The 16109-nt window shown below is 38.0% G+C and overlaps 1 protein-coding gene across 1 annotated transcript in view; it reads left to right on the top strand.

Moving 5' to 3' along the window:
- The window catches only part of CUL1 (cullin 1), a 51234-nt gene extending 42815 nt beyond the window's left edge, over nt 1-8419 (top strand). Inside the window, exons 16-22 of the mRNA XM_063452114.1 lie at nt 1353-1484; nt 2558-2650; nt 2844-2891; nt 3642-3724; nt 4808-4913; nt 6858-6971; nt 7822-8419. Coding sequence (XP_063308184.1) covers nt 1353-1484; nt 2558-2650; nt 2844-2891; nt 3642-3724; nt 4808-4913; nt 6858-6971; nt 7822-7902 — 657 coding nt within the window. The 3' untranslated portion in view covers nt 7903-8419. The remainder of the gene's footprint in view (nt 1-1352; nt 1485-2557; nt 2651-2843; nt 2892-3641; nt 3725-4807; nt 4914-6857; nt 6972-7821) is intronic.
- Nucleotides 8420-16109: the final 7690 nt, after the last annotated feature.

Here is a 16109-nt window from a genome sequence, read left to right as displayed (position 1 = left end):
ATAGTACATGGCGATTAATCAATTTTACATTCAATATAAGAGCTGCATTAGTTGGAGCAAATATTGACTTGTAATAAAAAGTAATTATTAAACAGTGAACATTGGAAAAGTCTGGGTAACTCTTAGCATTGGTGTAAAGTATGTAGTTATTATAGTAGCCTAGAGTATAGTGTTAGTGAGGTTAAGTTAGAATATTGTATCTGGATTTAAGAACGTTTAAACTAAGATGATAGAATGCGTTAGGGATTGTAGGAGCATGAGTGGACCTAGAAGTTCCTTGGTGGAGTTGATGATAATGGTGACAGCAATGCCTGCTGCCGAGTGGTGGCTGGCTGACACTTGGCTGACGGGTGGTTGGCCTCGGTAACGGCAGGAGTGGAGATGATGGAGATGTAGTTGTAGTCAGTAGGTGACCGACACCATTTAAGGGAGAGGGATGGATAGGACGGCGTGGGGGAGTTGGATTTTTTTTTTTTTTTTTAACAAGCTGTAGTTCATATTCAGTGGATAGGGCAGCAATTTACAGATGTCTCACATCTTTCCAATTCATAATCTGAATTCACAAAGATATGCAATGATTTATCTTTACACTACTCACATTTTTGTCACATTATCATTTGGTTTTGATGATTTTCTTTCAATAAATATATATATTCCAGTTCTCATTTTTGGTGCTTTTTTGTTTTGTATTGTTATTGGTATTTTATATATGTTTTGCTCATTTCTTGCTGAAATGCTCATGGCAAAAGCAGACACGTTTTTTTTGTTTTTTTTTTTTTTTTCTCACACTGCCGCTGAAAGTCATTTAAGGTTGCTGTTCTCACAAAATCTCTCTATTCTTGCATAATTTAGGCCTGCTTATTACTAGTTCTGTTTGAGACATTCCTTGCTAAAAGCTACACTGAATATTTTATGGGCATGGCTTTTGTTAAATTTGACAGTACTTTTAACAGCTTGCCATTTTATTTTAACAGGCATCATTTGTTACTAGTGCAATATATTTTACAACCAGCTAAATTACTTTATTTTGGTTGCACGCGTTTAAATTTCCATTCGTTCAATAGATTATAAATTTAGGAGTATCAGTATAGTTGTATATAACCGTTTAATCCTTTATATACTGCGCACAATTGTGACTGTAAAGATTACTCTATTATGTAGTACTATTACTGCTTGGAATTTCTACTAGTCTCTCAGCTCCACATACAAATGCTATGAGCCTTTTGCTAATTATATCTATGTGCAATAATTGCATTTTGGGCAGAGCAAGGTTCAATTAAATATTGTTAGGCCAGTAATATTGTAATTTTGACACCAATTAAAGTAGATCTATGCATTTCTTCTTTTTACAGTTAGAACGAAGCTACCAGAGGTTCACAGCTTTTTATGCCAGCCGTCACAGCGGGAGGAAGCTAACCTGGTTATACCAGTTATCTAAAGGCGAATTAGTTACCAATTGTTTCAAAAATAGATACACCTTGCAGGTAAAGTAATGGTGTTTCATTGTAATCTTTTAGTTTAGGGGACTAAAAGTATATAAATCTTTTCTTTAATTGAGACATTATTTATCATTATAAAGGAACACTCTTGTATCCTAAGGCACTTTAGATTGCTGAAATGCTTTTTGTGAAGAGCATGTCCTCTTATTTTTGTTTTACAAAAAGTGCAGATTTGGATTGAAATTGGCAATATATCAGCAAACCTAGTTACACCCCCTTGCTGTCAATAGATAACTGTTTTTTTTTTTTTTACTTCCTGGTTGTTTAGTTAAGTGGGGAGTACATGGTTTGCAAATACTTCTTTTTAAGCTTTATTGGGATGCCTGATTGGACAGCCACATAAAGCCTGTGCTATGCTAGAAGTGGAGGGCCTGCAAAGGCTTCAGACAAGAGATCTGTTTTCAGATCTATCCCCATTGAAAGAGATGCATGCATGTTTTTATTTAGGGTTATATTTAGTAAAGCATGATTTTATCTATTTTTGGCAGAGGAGTGCCCCTATAAGCATGCAATCTTTTCTCTTTTTAGAAACTAAAGTGCTTAACCCCTTAAGGACCAAACTTCTGGAATAAAAGGGAATCTAGACATGTCATGTGTCCTTAAGGGGTTAAAGGTAATGAGAATATAAGGTTTCCATTATAGTTTGGTCAAAACTTGATTCTTACCAGCCATCCCACCTCTTATAGTTGACTAAATGTAGGCCATCTGGGCTAGTCTTGATACATATATATAGCACTTGCTTAAGTCATTTTAAGCATCAAAAGCATTTCACACCTAGGCACACCTTCTTTTGGCTGTGGAACTTAGAGCCTCCCTTCCAGAAAATCTAGCTCTGTGTAGGCCTCCTCTTATGTTCTTCTCAGCTTCAGAGCAGCTGGGTTGTGTTTTTTTTTTGTTTTTGTTTTTTAAGGAATTGTTGGTTGGGGGAATGTTGGCAGCAGCATGTTGTAAGAGATGTTTTACCGTTACATGTTTTGATCAATGTAAATAAACTATGGTGTAATTTTTTTAGTTAGATATTTGTATAAAAAGTAAGGCATATCTCTCTGATGTTCTAGGCATCCACGTTCCAGATGGCAATCCTGCTACAGTACAACACAGAAGATGCCTACACAGTTCAACAGCTAACAGACAGCACACAGATAAAAATGGTATGGTTTTTAAATCTACCTTTTTTTTTTTTTCCTGTTGATTGTCCGTATGCCACTTAACGTTTCTTGGTGTACTGAAGTAGTTTTGTGTATGTAGTTCATAACATATAAATCCAAATGTTCTTACAGACCTCACACTTAGTTTGAGTCATCATATATACAGAAAGTGCATGTAATATTTTATCTTTTACAGGACATCTTGGTGCAAGTTCTTCAAATTTTGCTAAAGTCTAAATTATTGGTAAGTTATTTAGTTTCTCAAATGCATCTAAACATAATTTAATAAATGGCAATTTTTTTTTTTTGGGGGGGGGATGTATTTTAGGGTCTTAAATCTGTTAAGGATGACCAGATTTTCATTGTGAAGGTTTATAACAAAAAATAAATATTTTATTTGAGAATTGCATCCTCCTTTTCTTAGTATTTGAATTGAATTCCAAGATTTGCTTTTTCTTCAGGTTGCATGAATTGCAATTATTGAGTCTTTAATATGTCTTATGATTTGAGATGAATGGATATTTATATCTCTATTCTCATAAGCATATTCTTTTATGAAGATAAATATGTTTGAAATTGTGTTCATATATTTTAACCTCAAATATTTCCAAAAACACAAGTGTGTGTGTGTATATATCTCACAATCATAGGGCTTGTATGAAAATCATTATGTATATTAATTTAAAGAGATAATAGAGGATAAAATATATGAACACCATGTAATAAACTTATTTATTTTAATAAACGAACATATTCCATTATCCATATTTTTTCTTCTTCAATTTTTCTAGAAATGAAAGCGTGGGAAAGTGGTGTTTTTTTTTCTTTTTTTTTTTTTAATACATTTTAAAAAAATCTCTTCTCCCCCCCACCCATTTGGTTTTTTTTTTTTTTTTTCTCCTCTCTCCATCTCTAGTCATGCCTTAGGTGGGGTGCACTGACTAATAGTAGTTCTTGTCTGATCGCTTAATTTTATTTTTTTCCTTAAAAAAAGGTTTTAGAAGATGAAAATGCAAATGTGGACGATGTGGAGTTGAAACCAGACACCTTAATAAAGCTTTACCTTGGCTATAAAAAGTAAGTTATAGTTCTCAAACTGCCAAAACAATAATTGTAGGAACAATGAATGTCCTGATGTAGTCTTAATGCTTAAAAATTTAAGATTACGTCTGTCACTCTAGAAAATAATCGTTTCTATAATATTAACATCCAGAACTGATGAAAAGTAGTTCTGTTTTTTTTCTTTGCAAACATATAATACATACAATGTAGTAGGTGGATCACACTTCTTAATATATCAGAGACCGCCTGCTTCCAGGGATGTCATAAGTCCCATGTGGAAAATTTACATTAAAAGTAATGTCATGCTTGGCCAATGTCAAGGAGTGATTTACACATCAGCCAAAATCACAGGCCGAAAAGTCAGATCTCAGCAGGTGACAGGCAACAAGTTAAATCAATATCTTTTAAGATGATAGTCGGGGTCCACTGAAGATATGATTTATGGAAACTTTGCTATTATATCTTTCATGCCTTTAGTACCAGCTTGGTCAGTACATATTCACTCAAAGTCCTCCACGGCGCCTCTGTCGGCTACCACACTTAGTCCCACTTTATTTCTGTATATACTTGTGTTTTGTATACTATTGTTTTTTTCTTTGTTTAGTTCGGTTTACTGTATGCTGAATATATTTAATGTTGACTCTGAAAATTTTCATTGTATTATTTGAGTTTATCTTCAAGATTAAGTAGGAGTATATAAAACCATATCCTTATCGCTTGATTTTTCTTGTACATATACACTTAGGGGTTTATTCACAAAACTGCTAACTTTAGGTGCCAATAACACGGGGGGAGGGATTATCCACCTCCCAGTATAAGCATAGCTTGGCTTTGTTAGCCTACATAATTTTCATTTGCTTTTCAGTCTGCTGTAGTTCAGTGTTTAGTGAATAAAACTGAGTTCATGTTAAGGAATATAATTGTAAAAACTCTACAACCGTGTTCTGTATTCCCCAATAGGTTGCCTCTAAGTTTTCTGACAAACTTTATTGATGTCTTAAGCGAGAAACATAAATGAGCTTTTAAAGAGAAATAAAGCTATTATTATCTGTGAGCCCTGGACTGTCTAGTTACTGTTAACGTCCTATCTCATTGCAGTAAGAAATTAAGAGTGAATATCAATGTGCCCATGAAGACTGAACAAAAGCAGGAACAGGAAACGACGCACAAGAACATAGAAGAAGATCGGAAATTGCTTATTCAGGTGAAATACTATATTATTGTTCCTGTATATTGTGTCTCGTCATTATCTATGCATTGGTTAACTTAGTTTGTGTAATTGCATTTAAGATGCTCTTTTTAATTTTGTTGTTTGCATTCATGGGCTGCCATTTGGAATGTATTGATGCCTAATGTGTGTATTGGAAGTATCAAGTAGGTGGTCAGAAAACCAGTCTACAATTTCAAACACTATTAACAAAGATGAACTCCAATTCATCTTTAGTCCAATCAAAATGCAGTGTCTGTTAAATTTTAACATTAGTCAAGTTGTGCCACTGACATGGTGCTTTTTTTTTTTTTTTTTTTTTAAAGTAACACTCCTACACCATAAACACTTTAACTCACTCTAGTGGTTATAGTACCTGTTATAAGCAGTTAAACTGTTTAAGAATAGTTTACTTCATTCCTGGCTCTCGAGCACACCATCTCCTCTCAGCAGCCAGTAGAGTTAGGAGCTTGTGTTGGCTGCAGTGCAGGGCTAGCTCATCGGCTGAATGTGTAAGCTGATCACTCTCAGCCAATGAACTAAGCCCTGCATTGCTGGGTTTAGCTCTGACAGTTTCCAGCTGCAGGGGGAGCAGCACTTGGTAAATTTCAAATTGTTTGACCAACAATAATGGGGTGCCAGAGCACTCCTGGCACCTTAACCACTACAGCGCATTGTAGTGATTTATAGTGTTTGGAGTGTTCCTTTAACACCAGTAAAGTAGTGCACTCACCTTGTTTAAAGTGCCCAAATACAAAATAATATAATAAAATATCTATAGCTCTAGCCCAAATGATAACTTGCATGCATTTTATTGAAGGGACACTATAGTCACCAAAGCAACTTTAGCTTAATGAAGCAGTTTTTGTGTATGGGTCATGCCTGTGATGTTTCTCTGCTCAGTTTTTAACTTAGGAGTTAAATAACTTGTTAATGTTTATACAGCCCTAGCCCTAGCCCCAGTAAATTGAACTTTAATTACATACAGGAGGCTCCTGCAGATTCTAGAAAGCTATTAACGGAGCAGGAGATGAGAAATTCTAAATGAAACAGAATTTGCAATACAGGAAGTGTAAACATTAATGATTATTTACAGGAACTGTTTAGAAAGGCTGTGCAAGTCACATGCCTTCGTTGAGACTAGGGCTGTATAAACAAAGTGATTTAACTCCTAAATGGCAGAGACTTGAGCAGTGAGACCACAGGAGCATGATCTTCACACTAAACAACGTCATGAAGCTGAAGTTGTTTTGGTGGCTAATGTGTCCCTTTTAAGCATTTTTTAATTGGGGGTATATCTAAAAACAGTTTGCAAAAGCTGCAGTTATTTTGTCTGAAGTTCTTTGTTCTCAATGCAGCTAACTGAGATTTTTTTTGCAAGGCAGGTGCTCTGGGCAATCACAGCCTCTTATTTTTAGGTCACTGAGCTAAACAAATTTGAAGTAACAGGACAGGTAATTTGACAGGCAAGTAGGGGTTGGAGTGTGCAACTGTTAATTTACAAAAATGCCAATTTCTATTAAAAACTGCACTTTTTGCAAAAATGAGAAAATGGCTTTTTAGCAAGCTAAAGTGCTTTATGGGTCTAGTGTGTCCCTTTTAACATTATGAGATTCTACATGCAACAATGCTTATTTTAACATAATTAAATCTGTACCACTATCAGTGACCAAGTTTTTAGAACCTCGTTAAAGCTTTGCGTAATGCCATTTTTTTTCTTGATGGCGAATTACTCCAGCAATTTTAATCTTCCCTTCCCTTTTTTTTTTTTTTTTTTAAACACAAAAACAAAAGGCTAAAATGGCAATTTAGACTGGTGTTACAAAATTCCTTTAAAATGTTACATACAAAATATTAAATAGCAATATTATTGTGATATCAGAACAGAATACTATGTTTGAAATTTGTGTAAAGAAGTGACTTCTGTTTATTACCATTTAGGCTGCTATTGTGAGAATTATGAAAATGAGGAAGGTTCTGAAACACCAGCAGCTTCTTGGAGAAGTCTTGACTCAGTTGTCTTCAAGATTCAAACCTCGTGTTCCTGTTATCAAGGTAGTTTAACTAATGGTCGTATAGCCCTGTTTATAGATACTACTGTTAAGGGAATGTTGTCTAAATAAGGTAGCAAGACTGAACGAGGCAGCGTTATGTTTCTTACTGTCACCTTTATTTAGTAAATATATAATGAATTAAACCTAATGGACCTTGGTAATCTCTCTGAGATTCCCAGGATGCACTTTTTATCTCTATGAATGGGCCATGAGGAAATGAGTACCAAAGTCTGCACCTGCCAGAGGTGTATACTTTACACTTCCCCTCTAGACCGCCAGGGAATTTGATCTCACACTGGACCACTGGGTAGAGGGAGGCAGACAAACACATACAGCCAGTACACATCAGATACATAAATTACAAGCACATAGCACACACCACACAAACTGTGGGGGAGGACAAAGGACACTAGACCTTTTCTATTCAGACCTGAACATTGACAGGGTGATTCACTAAGCTCTACATTTTCCCAGGTTTAATCAGATTGACTAAACTGAGGCAAAAATAGCCAGCTGTGACTATAGCTTAACTGGATATTTTTTTCAGATCAGCTATTTTTGCCTGAGTTTTTTTTCCATACAGATTTAATTTGAGAAAATTGAGTGTTCGGTGAATAATTCCTGTCAATGTTCAGGTCTAGGCAGAGTCCCTAAAATTTCTAATTTGAAATTGTGTGCCAGGACAAGTAGATTGGACTTGCACATTAGTCTCTTGGCCAAGTAAATAACTGACTTTTACAGTGCTCATTTCACATTTTTCTTGTATTGCTCACATTATGATATATTGGTTATTGATAATCTAGCTTTAAGAGATCTTCATACATGTGATGGATTTCTTATTTTGTTTTCAGAAATGCATTGACATTCTTATAGAGAAGGAGTATTTGGAGCGTGTGGATGGAGAAAAGGACACCTACAGTTACCTGGCTTAAATAAATTTTTATACATATATTTAGCAATTGACCGAGTGGTAAAACTTCATTTGTGTGACCCTCGGCAGATAGTAAAAGTTATGTGATGGAAAGAATGGAGACACAACTGAACTTCATAGGAGCCAATATGCTGCCACCTGGTTAACCTCTTAACACCAGGAATAGGACTCCCAACAAGCCAGCCTCGGATATACATCTGTACTGCTCAGGACTGATAACATTTCAAGCATGTAAATATGGAAATATGGACACCAGTGCCCTTTAATTTAAGAACAGAGGGGAGTCTGTACCCATACAGAACAGAAGTTTGCATGCTAGCACCTCCCTTCTTTTAAATCAATACATTTTGGCTGTACAGGCAACCATTATCGGTGAAGACAGTCCCTAGATATATTGGCAGCGCACACTAAAAGTTTGAATGGACCTAATGTAATCTGCTATGAAAATCCCATTTGTATAGTGTGTTTCATTTTTTTAATGTGTGAAAAATAAAAACAGAAAAAATATCACTTTCTGTACAAGTTTCTTTTTTTTCTTTTTTTTTTTCTTCCTAAATGTAAATAAAAAGATACAATTACGAAAACGTGTTGCTATTTTATATGAAATTATTCAAGTCATAGTTATTCTAGAAATATCTATATCAATCTGTCATATCTTCTTCATAGAAACACTCAAGTCAGTATAACTAGTACAGCACGATATAACTTTTGCCTCAAGTCACCTTGCTAGCTCGCCTCCAGCACTTGCAGATAATTGTCATCCAGGTAGGACAAACTTGTCTCTGATAATGCAGAAGTTGTTAATTCTGCCTTATCAATGTAGCCAAGAAATTGGCAGTCCTTATGTTTCAGAAAGAGGCCCCAGTTTATAAAACTGTTTGATATTAAACTGGGGGATAGTCCAACTGTGCTCTAGGTAACCTGATACTTGAGTGTGACCCTTTTAAGGGATTTTTTTTATTTTTATAAATTGCAGTATTGGATTAACTGCATTACTATATTGGTACATAGTACCAAAATAACCTAGCATAATGTTTTTAAAGAGTTGATTGTGATCATGGCAGTCTGTAAATAAAGGAACACTGTTACAAATACAAATATTTATAATGTTAGTGTCCCTAGTGAGGATTAGCACGTGTCCACCTATCCTATTATGAGAATATCTATGCGGATGATCCTGGACCACGGAGAAGCATTCAGGGCTGTTCTCTACAAGCACCGCAGTTCCTGTGCTGCTCCAATAGGATTCACCTCATAAAGATGCCTTATAATGCTTCTCTGTGGGGAGACTTCCCTGCATAAATGTTTTAGTCTTCACTAGAAATTGCCTCTAGTCTGTCGGCCATTAGAACAGGTTACCGTTTGGCATTCAAGATTGTTGTGGACTACAGCCCTACTGATGCTTTGCCAGTATCTGAGCTGTAAGAGCATTATAGAAAATTTAGACCACAATATCTGGAGTGCTGAAGGTTGACTGGCCTTGCACATGGCCAACTTAGAGCTCTCATTCCAATGATGCATCCAGAAGTGGACTTACACCTTCAGCAGTTTCATCTGATATCTCTGTGCCGTGTTTCAGAGTCCTTGCACTATGACAGCTGAAATGATCATAGTGCAAGGAGTAAGTAACCCTTTGATGTGGTTTAGCTGAAAAAAAAACACCTAGCCTGCTAGGTTAGGGGAAAAAAAGAATCTGTAGCGAATATTGTGAATCAGTATCTAAAACACATCCACTTTTATTTACGGTATTTATTTTCTTCTTCACCTGTACTGGCAAAAGTAGTATGTCAAAACTCAAGGTAATGTTGAACCTTAACATGAGTTGTTGAATATTTAAGTGCCTGTTCAATGATTGATGTGCATTAACATACTTATTACATATTGAGAAGTCTTTCAAAGGCATGTGCTATTGGCAATTGCTTGCCTCTTAGTTAAGCCCCACTGAGCTAACAAAAAAAAAAAAGTTACACTACAAAACACAAGAAAACATAGGTTGTGCCAAATCTGAGTATAAGTCCAATATATAAAGATTCTCACTGCTTAAATCTCTGCAATTTAGGAGTTAAATCCCTTTTGTTTCTGTCCATGAAGCCCTAGTCTCACCTCCCCTGGCTGTGACACACACCATGCATGGGGGAAAAAATGGTTTCACTTTCAATTAGATGTAACTTGCTTTAAAAATTCTTATTGCTTGCTCTCTAAAGTGAACTTTAATCATACACAAAATGCTTCTGGAGGGTCTAGCAAGCTATCAACAGTGCAGGGGATAATACATTTTAAATTCAATAGAATTTGCAATGAAGGAAATTTAAACATTTGCTGACTCATTACAGGAAGTGTTTAGGAAGGCTATGCAAGTCGCATGCAGGAAAGTGTGACTAGGGTGCATAAATAAAGTGATTTAACTCCTAAATGGCAAAGAATTGAGCAGTGACATTGCAGGGAAATGATCTATACACCAAAGCTGCTCCAATAAACTAAAGTTGTTTTGGTGACTAGTGTCTCTTTAAGAGAGGCTTTTAACATTATAGGGTCAGAAATACATGTTTGTGTTCCTGGCCCTAAAGTGTTCCTTTAAGTTCAGGCTGTAATACAACCTTTCCTTATGGATCTAAAAGAAAGATATGTAACTGCTGCTCCAAGAAGGGCCAGAAGGCATTCAGAAATGTTTGCTTTTTTATATATATATATATATATATATATATATATTTTTATTTTTGCGTGCATAAAGAAATAGACGGTTACATTTGCGTTTGCAATGCCCCAATAGCATATACATACACTAAGACATCATACAGCCAATTTACTAGCCAAACTATTAATTGCAACTCTGCAGTATCACTACTATTTTTTGAGGGGGGTTTATATGCATGTGGCTTGTCACCTAAATATCGCTCCACTTCTTGAGACATCTTTAAGATGTTTTTGTGATGTGGTGAAGGAGATATATCAAAGTGAATACAAAAAGAGAAGTCCTGCACTCACTCCTAGGCAGCAGCAATGACCACAGTACACATCAGCCCCAATATATAGTAAAAACCAAAGAAAAAGTTACCTGCGCTCTCTCCTGAATCCCTATGCATATTTAAACAAATGGAGGTCATTTAGTTACTCCAATGGCAATTGGAAGGAATGCCTGCCTGCCGACGTCAAGGCAGACCCCTCTAGGCGGAGTAACTAAGAGACCTCCATTTGTTTAACCCCTTAAGGACCAAACTTCTGGAATAAAAGGGAATCATGACATGTCACACGTCATGTGTCCTTAAGGGGTTAAATATGTATAGGGATTCAGGAGAGAGCGCAGGTAACTTTTTCTTTGGTTTTTACAATGTGTAGTTGTCAGGATCCTATCCTGACAACCAAGATATTATTTTATTACTGCAATACCTGTTTCTCGCCTCTAGTGGGCTTCCTAGCCACTAGTCAATCCACAGTCGCTCTTAACTGCCTCATATGAGCTTCCAAGTCTGCTATAAAAGGCCACACCCAACTAAAAGGGTTGCCTTTACATTGAGAGAAGTTGTGTTCTGCACCTGGCTCTTTCTGATACTTGTTTGTGGTCTGAAACAGACAAGACATCTGTTCCTGGCTCAAACAGATTCCTGATAACCTGCTCAACTCTGATTTCCTTTGATCCATCCTGATTCATCCAAACATCTTGCTTTAAAGGGACTGTCCAGTGCCAGGAAAACAAACTGTTTTCCTAGCACTGCAGGTCCCCTCTTCCTCCCACCCCCATCCCATGTTGCTGAAGGGGTTAAAACCCCTTGAGTGACTTACCTGTATCCAGCATCGATGTCCATCGGTGCTGGGTCAGGGTCCGAGCACGCTCCTCCCCCCCCCTCCTCCCAACGTCATCCGGTGGGAGAGACCTATTGAGCATGCGCGGGCCGCTGGCGGGGGGAGACCTAATGCGCATGCGTGGCAATGCCTGCACGTGCATTAGACCTCCCCATATGAAAGCATTGAATAATGCTTTCAATTCTTTCCTAAGGGGATTTCAGCGACGCTGGAGGTCCTCACATAGCGTAAGGACGACCAGCAACGTTCTATGAACACGGAAGTGTCCTCTAGTTGCTGTCTAGAGGACACTTAGACAGCCACTAGAGGAGGACTTAACCCTTCAAGGTAAATATTGCAGTTTATGAATACTGCAATAATTACAGTTGCAGGGTTGGGAGTTGGCACCCAGACCACTCCAATGGGCAGAAGTGGTCTGGGTGCCTGGAGTGTCCCTTTAATTCAAACTGGACTTTGTTTTCTAACTATTCCTTATTTGCTTTGGACTCTTGCAACTCTGCTGGAAAACCCTGATCCACTTATCTGGTAACTTCTGTACAAATCCTCCAAACTTAAGAGGCTGTTCACCTTAACTTAAAACCAACCTGAATTCCATTATCCTTTATTATTGTCTGATAATATTTATGTTTACTTGGTTTGTTACCTATTATTTCACTGTCTTCTGTAAACCTGCTTTGGGGCATATTACCTAAACTCCTACTTCTTCTTCTACTCCATACTTACTTGTAATTCTAGGTTCTGCTTTCTCCCTTTATCTTTGAGTCATTTTTCTCTTTTTATCCTGTTATTTTTTTGTTACCTTTTTTTATCTAATAACTCAAATAAACTACCTGAAGTCACCCTTGGCATAATTCTCCTCCCTGACCTGCTCAGAATCATGACTGTAGTATTTATAACAAATTCGAATTACCCCAAACCCGGTGAAACAACAGTGCCGTGCATGATGATCACATGGCCCTGGATGGCTGGAGTAGGTACGTCCGTGGTCTTTAACGAGTGGTTTTGTTTTTGGGTTTTTTTTGTTGGACGTACCTAGGAGAGTGTTCTTCAATTGGCTGGATGTTGTGAATGGGTTTTTCTTTACCATGGAAAGGATCTTACAAAGAATCACCATTGTTGTTTTTTGTGGACATCCAGGCATTTTTGTGTTGCAGAGCTTACCAATGTGTTCAATCACAGGACTCCTGTCCTTGGAACTGCTTTTTAGTCTATTGTCCACTGAAAAAGAGGGGACTACATATTGAAGTGCTATAATTTCTAAACCCTCAAATTAAAGCTGAAAAACCTCATTTAACCCCTAAAGGACACCACTTCAAAAGCTTGTCTTACCCTTAAGGACACAAGGCATTTTTGCTGTTTGTGTTCAAACGCAATCTGCATCTCTGGCATTTATTGCACAACACATATTATATACCGTTCTTTTTAGAGGGCAAACAGGGCTTTAATTTGATGTCACATATACATAGATACATTCTCATTAATTATAAAAAAAAAAATGGGGGGGGGGGGGGAGGAGTGAAACAATTTTTTTCCATAGTTTTGGCAATAGTAGCATGTGCATATTATGTCCAGCTTAGAAAAAGTAATTCAAAATAAATTCATTTGTGTCTTGATTTATAGAGTACATAATATGTATAGGATTTCAGCTTAATTTGAAAGTTAACCCCTTAAGGACCAAACTTCTGGAATAAAAGGGAAACATGACATGAACACTTTTCCTCCTGGTTACCCCACTTTCTTTCCTCTAGCACTCCCTCTCTCATACTTGGGGACTTCAATATCCCTATCAACAAGCTCAACTGCCCCGATGCCTCTCGTCTGCTCTCTGTAACCTCCTCCTTTGGACTCACACAGATTTCTTCCTCAGCAACTCACACTGCAGGAAACACTCTTGACCTCATCTTCACCAATCTCTGTACCATCTCTGATCTCTCCACTGTTCCATTTCCTTTGTCTGTCCATCATCTGCTAACATTTAACATCTGCATACCCCATACCAAAATTTCACCACCATCAACTCTCCAACTTCGCAGAAACCTCAACTCCCTCGATCTATATCATCCGCACTTTGTCTCCCTCTCTTGCTCTTCCTCTCGCTAGCATTTTCAATCTCTCCCTTTCCTCTGGCACATTTCCCTCACCCTTCAAACATGCAACCGTAACCCCAATTCTGAAAAAGCCCAACCTTGATCCCAACTCCCCATCCAACTACCGTCCTATCTCGCTACTGCCATTTGCCTCCAAGATCCTCGAGAGAGTTGTGTACGCCAGATTGACAGACTTTCTCGAATCTCAATCTATAATGAATGTGGCTGCGAGGCTTATTTTCCTGTCCAGTCGCACCTCCCACGCCTCCACGCTCTGTCAGTCCCTGCATTGGCTTCTAGTTAGATATAGGGCCCAATTCAAAATTCTGGCACTTGCTTACATAATGCTGCTCCAACATACCTATCCTCCCTCATACACAAGTATGTCCCGTCGAGACCCCTGCGCTCATCCCGAGACCTACGCCTATCCTCTGCCCGGATCCCCACCTCTGACGCTCGCCTTCAAGACTTCTCTAGGGCTGCACCTATTCTGTGGAACTCCCTTCCCTCCTCAATCAGACTTTCACCCAGCCTCCATTCCTTCAAAAAATCTTTGAAAACTCACTTCTTCATTAAAGCGTATCAATTAAACTGTCAGCAGGCTTCTCATCCCCCATCCCATGACTCCTTTCCTGCAACTGTCAAAAATGACCTACCAAGCACTCAATAAACCCTTCTCTAGCAAACTATTGAATCCCCCTACTTTAACCCTTTGTGTCACTATACCCCACTCCCTCTAGCATGTAAGCTCATTGAGCAGGGCCCTCAACCCCCTCTGTTCCTGTACGTCCAGTGGTCTGATCTTAATTATGTGTCTGTTAGTCCACCCATTGTACAGCGCTACGGAATTTGTTGGCGCTATATAAATAATAAAATAATAATAATAACATTACACACATGTCATGTGTCAAGTGGTTGAAGGTCACAAAATTCAAGGACTAAAATAAAATTGTAATGTGAAACTATTTTAGAAATTGGTACGTTTGTCTTGTAGGTTTAGTAGCCAGGGCCGGCCTTAGGCCTTTAGTCGCCCTGTGTGAAAAATCTTCACAGCACCCCCCTCCCTGTCATCTATGTATAATGTGTGTGTATAGGAGTGTAGTGATTGTATAGTGGATTTATTAAATTAATAATGATTTAAAAACACATATTCATTCCTCATTTCCTGTAGTTACCTAGTTGGGAGAGGGACATGCTGATCTGAATCTGGTCTGCCCCTCCACTGAGTGTAGACCATGCGTAACTGTCTCGCAAGCTCAGGGACTTGCAGTGTCCTGTGGTAATCTACGGCAGCGCTCTGATTATCCCGAGCTAGGAAGACAGCTACTTATGGTCTGCAGCCAACAGAAATGCAGGCCAGAGGTGCCAGACTCCCTCCCCTACATTACAGAGGAGCAGACTAAGTGTGTCACATAATACTTTGAGTGGTTTTGCTTGTGAGCTCTGCATTATACTTATTTACCTTGATCTCTTTGGAATAAACTATGTGTGATTGTCTGACTGTGTGTGTGTAACTGTCTGACTGTGTCTGACTGTGTGTGTGTCTGACTGTCTGTGTGTGACTGCCTGACTGTCTGTGTGTGTATTCTTGTTGATACTGATACTAGGGACCTATGCTAATGTTTGGTTTTCTACAGTATTGATACTTTTCCGGTTCTCAACCCTTTCTACTCTAGTATTTAACCTATATAAGTTGATTTGTCAACCTGGCCCTAGCTATATTAATCACTTATCTACGTTCATCACTACATTCATCTGTCTCCGTGCTATCCTATTATTTTCAGACAACAGGGGCTTATACATGTGACAGGTTCACGATTCACATACTTTCCAGAGTTTCGGCATTATTAGAATTTTGCTATATGCCTTAATGCTATTCAGTTTAAGTGTAATGTCATATGCTGGTATTTTCATATTCATGCCACCTGGTTTAATCTAAGTCGCTCATGTTACCCCTTAATTGTTGGCAAGATATATATTGGTTGTCACTTACATGTTTACAACTATTTCCTTAGCCCTCGTAGGGCTCACGTGTCTGGCAGATTCCGCTATTTCAATGTACACGGTATTACTCCTCCAGGTTCTAAGGTATTTCAAGTTGTGGTCTCCCAACAATTGCTGTCACAAGTCTTTCAATTACTACTCACGTCACAGCTAAGTGGTCCTTCAGGACATAATGTGGGTTATGTCTCTGGTTGTGTTCGCTATCTTATTTTGCCACCTTCAATTTAGGCTATCTCGCTATACTGTCAAGTTACCACTAACTGTCATCCAACACAAGTTTCAGGTTAATGAAGAACTTGAGGAATGTTTATTAGAG

This window comes from Pelobates fuscus, chromosome 4 (assembly GCF_036172605.1).
Source record: "Pelobates fuscus isolate aPelFus1 chromosome 4, aPelFus1.pri, whole genome shotgun sequence".
Taxonomy (NCBI): Eukaryota; Metazoa; Chordata; class Amphibia; order Anura; family Pelobatidae; genus Pelobates; species Pelobates fuscus.
Note: the sequence above shows the minus strand (reverse complement) of the source record. Positions and strands in the feature narration are given on the sequence as shown.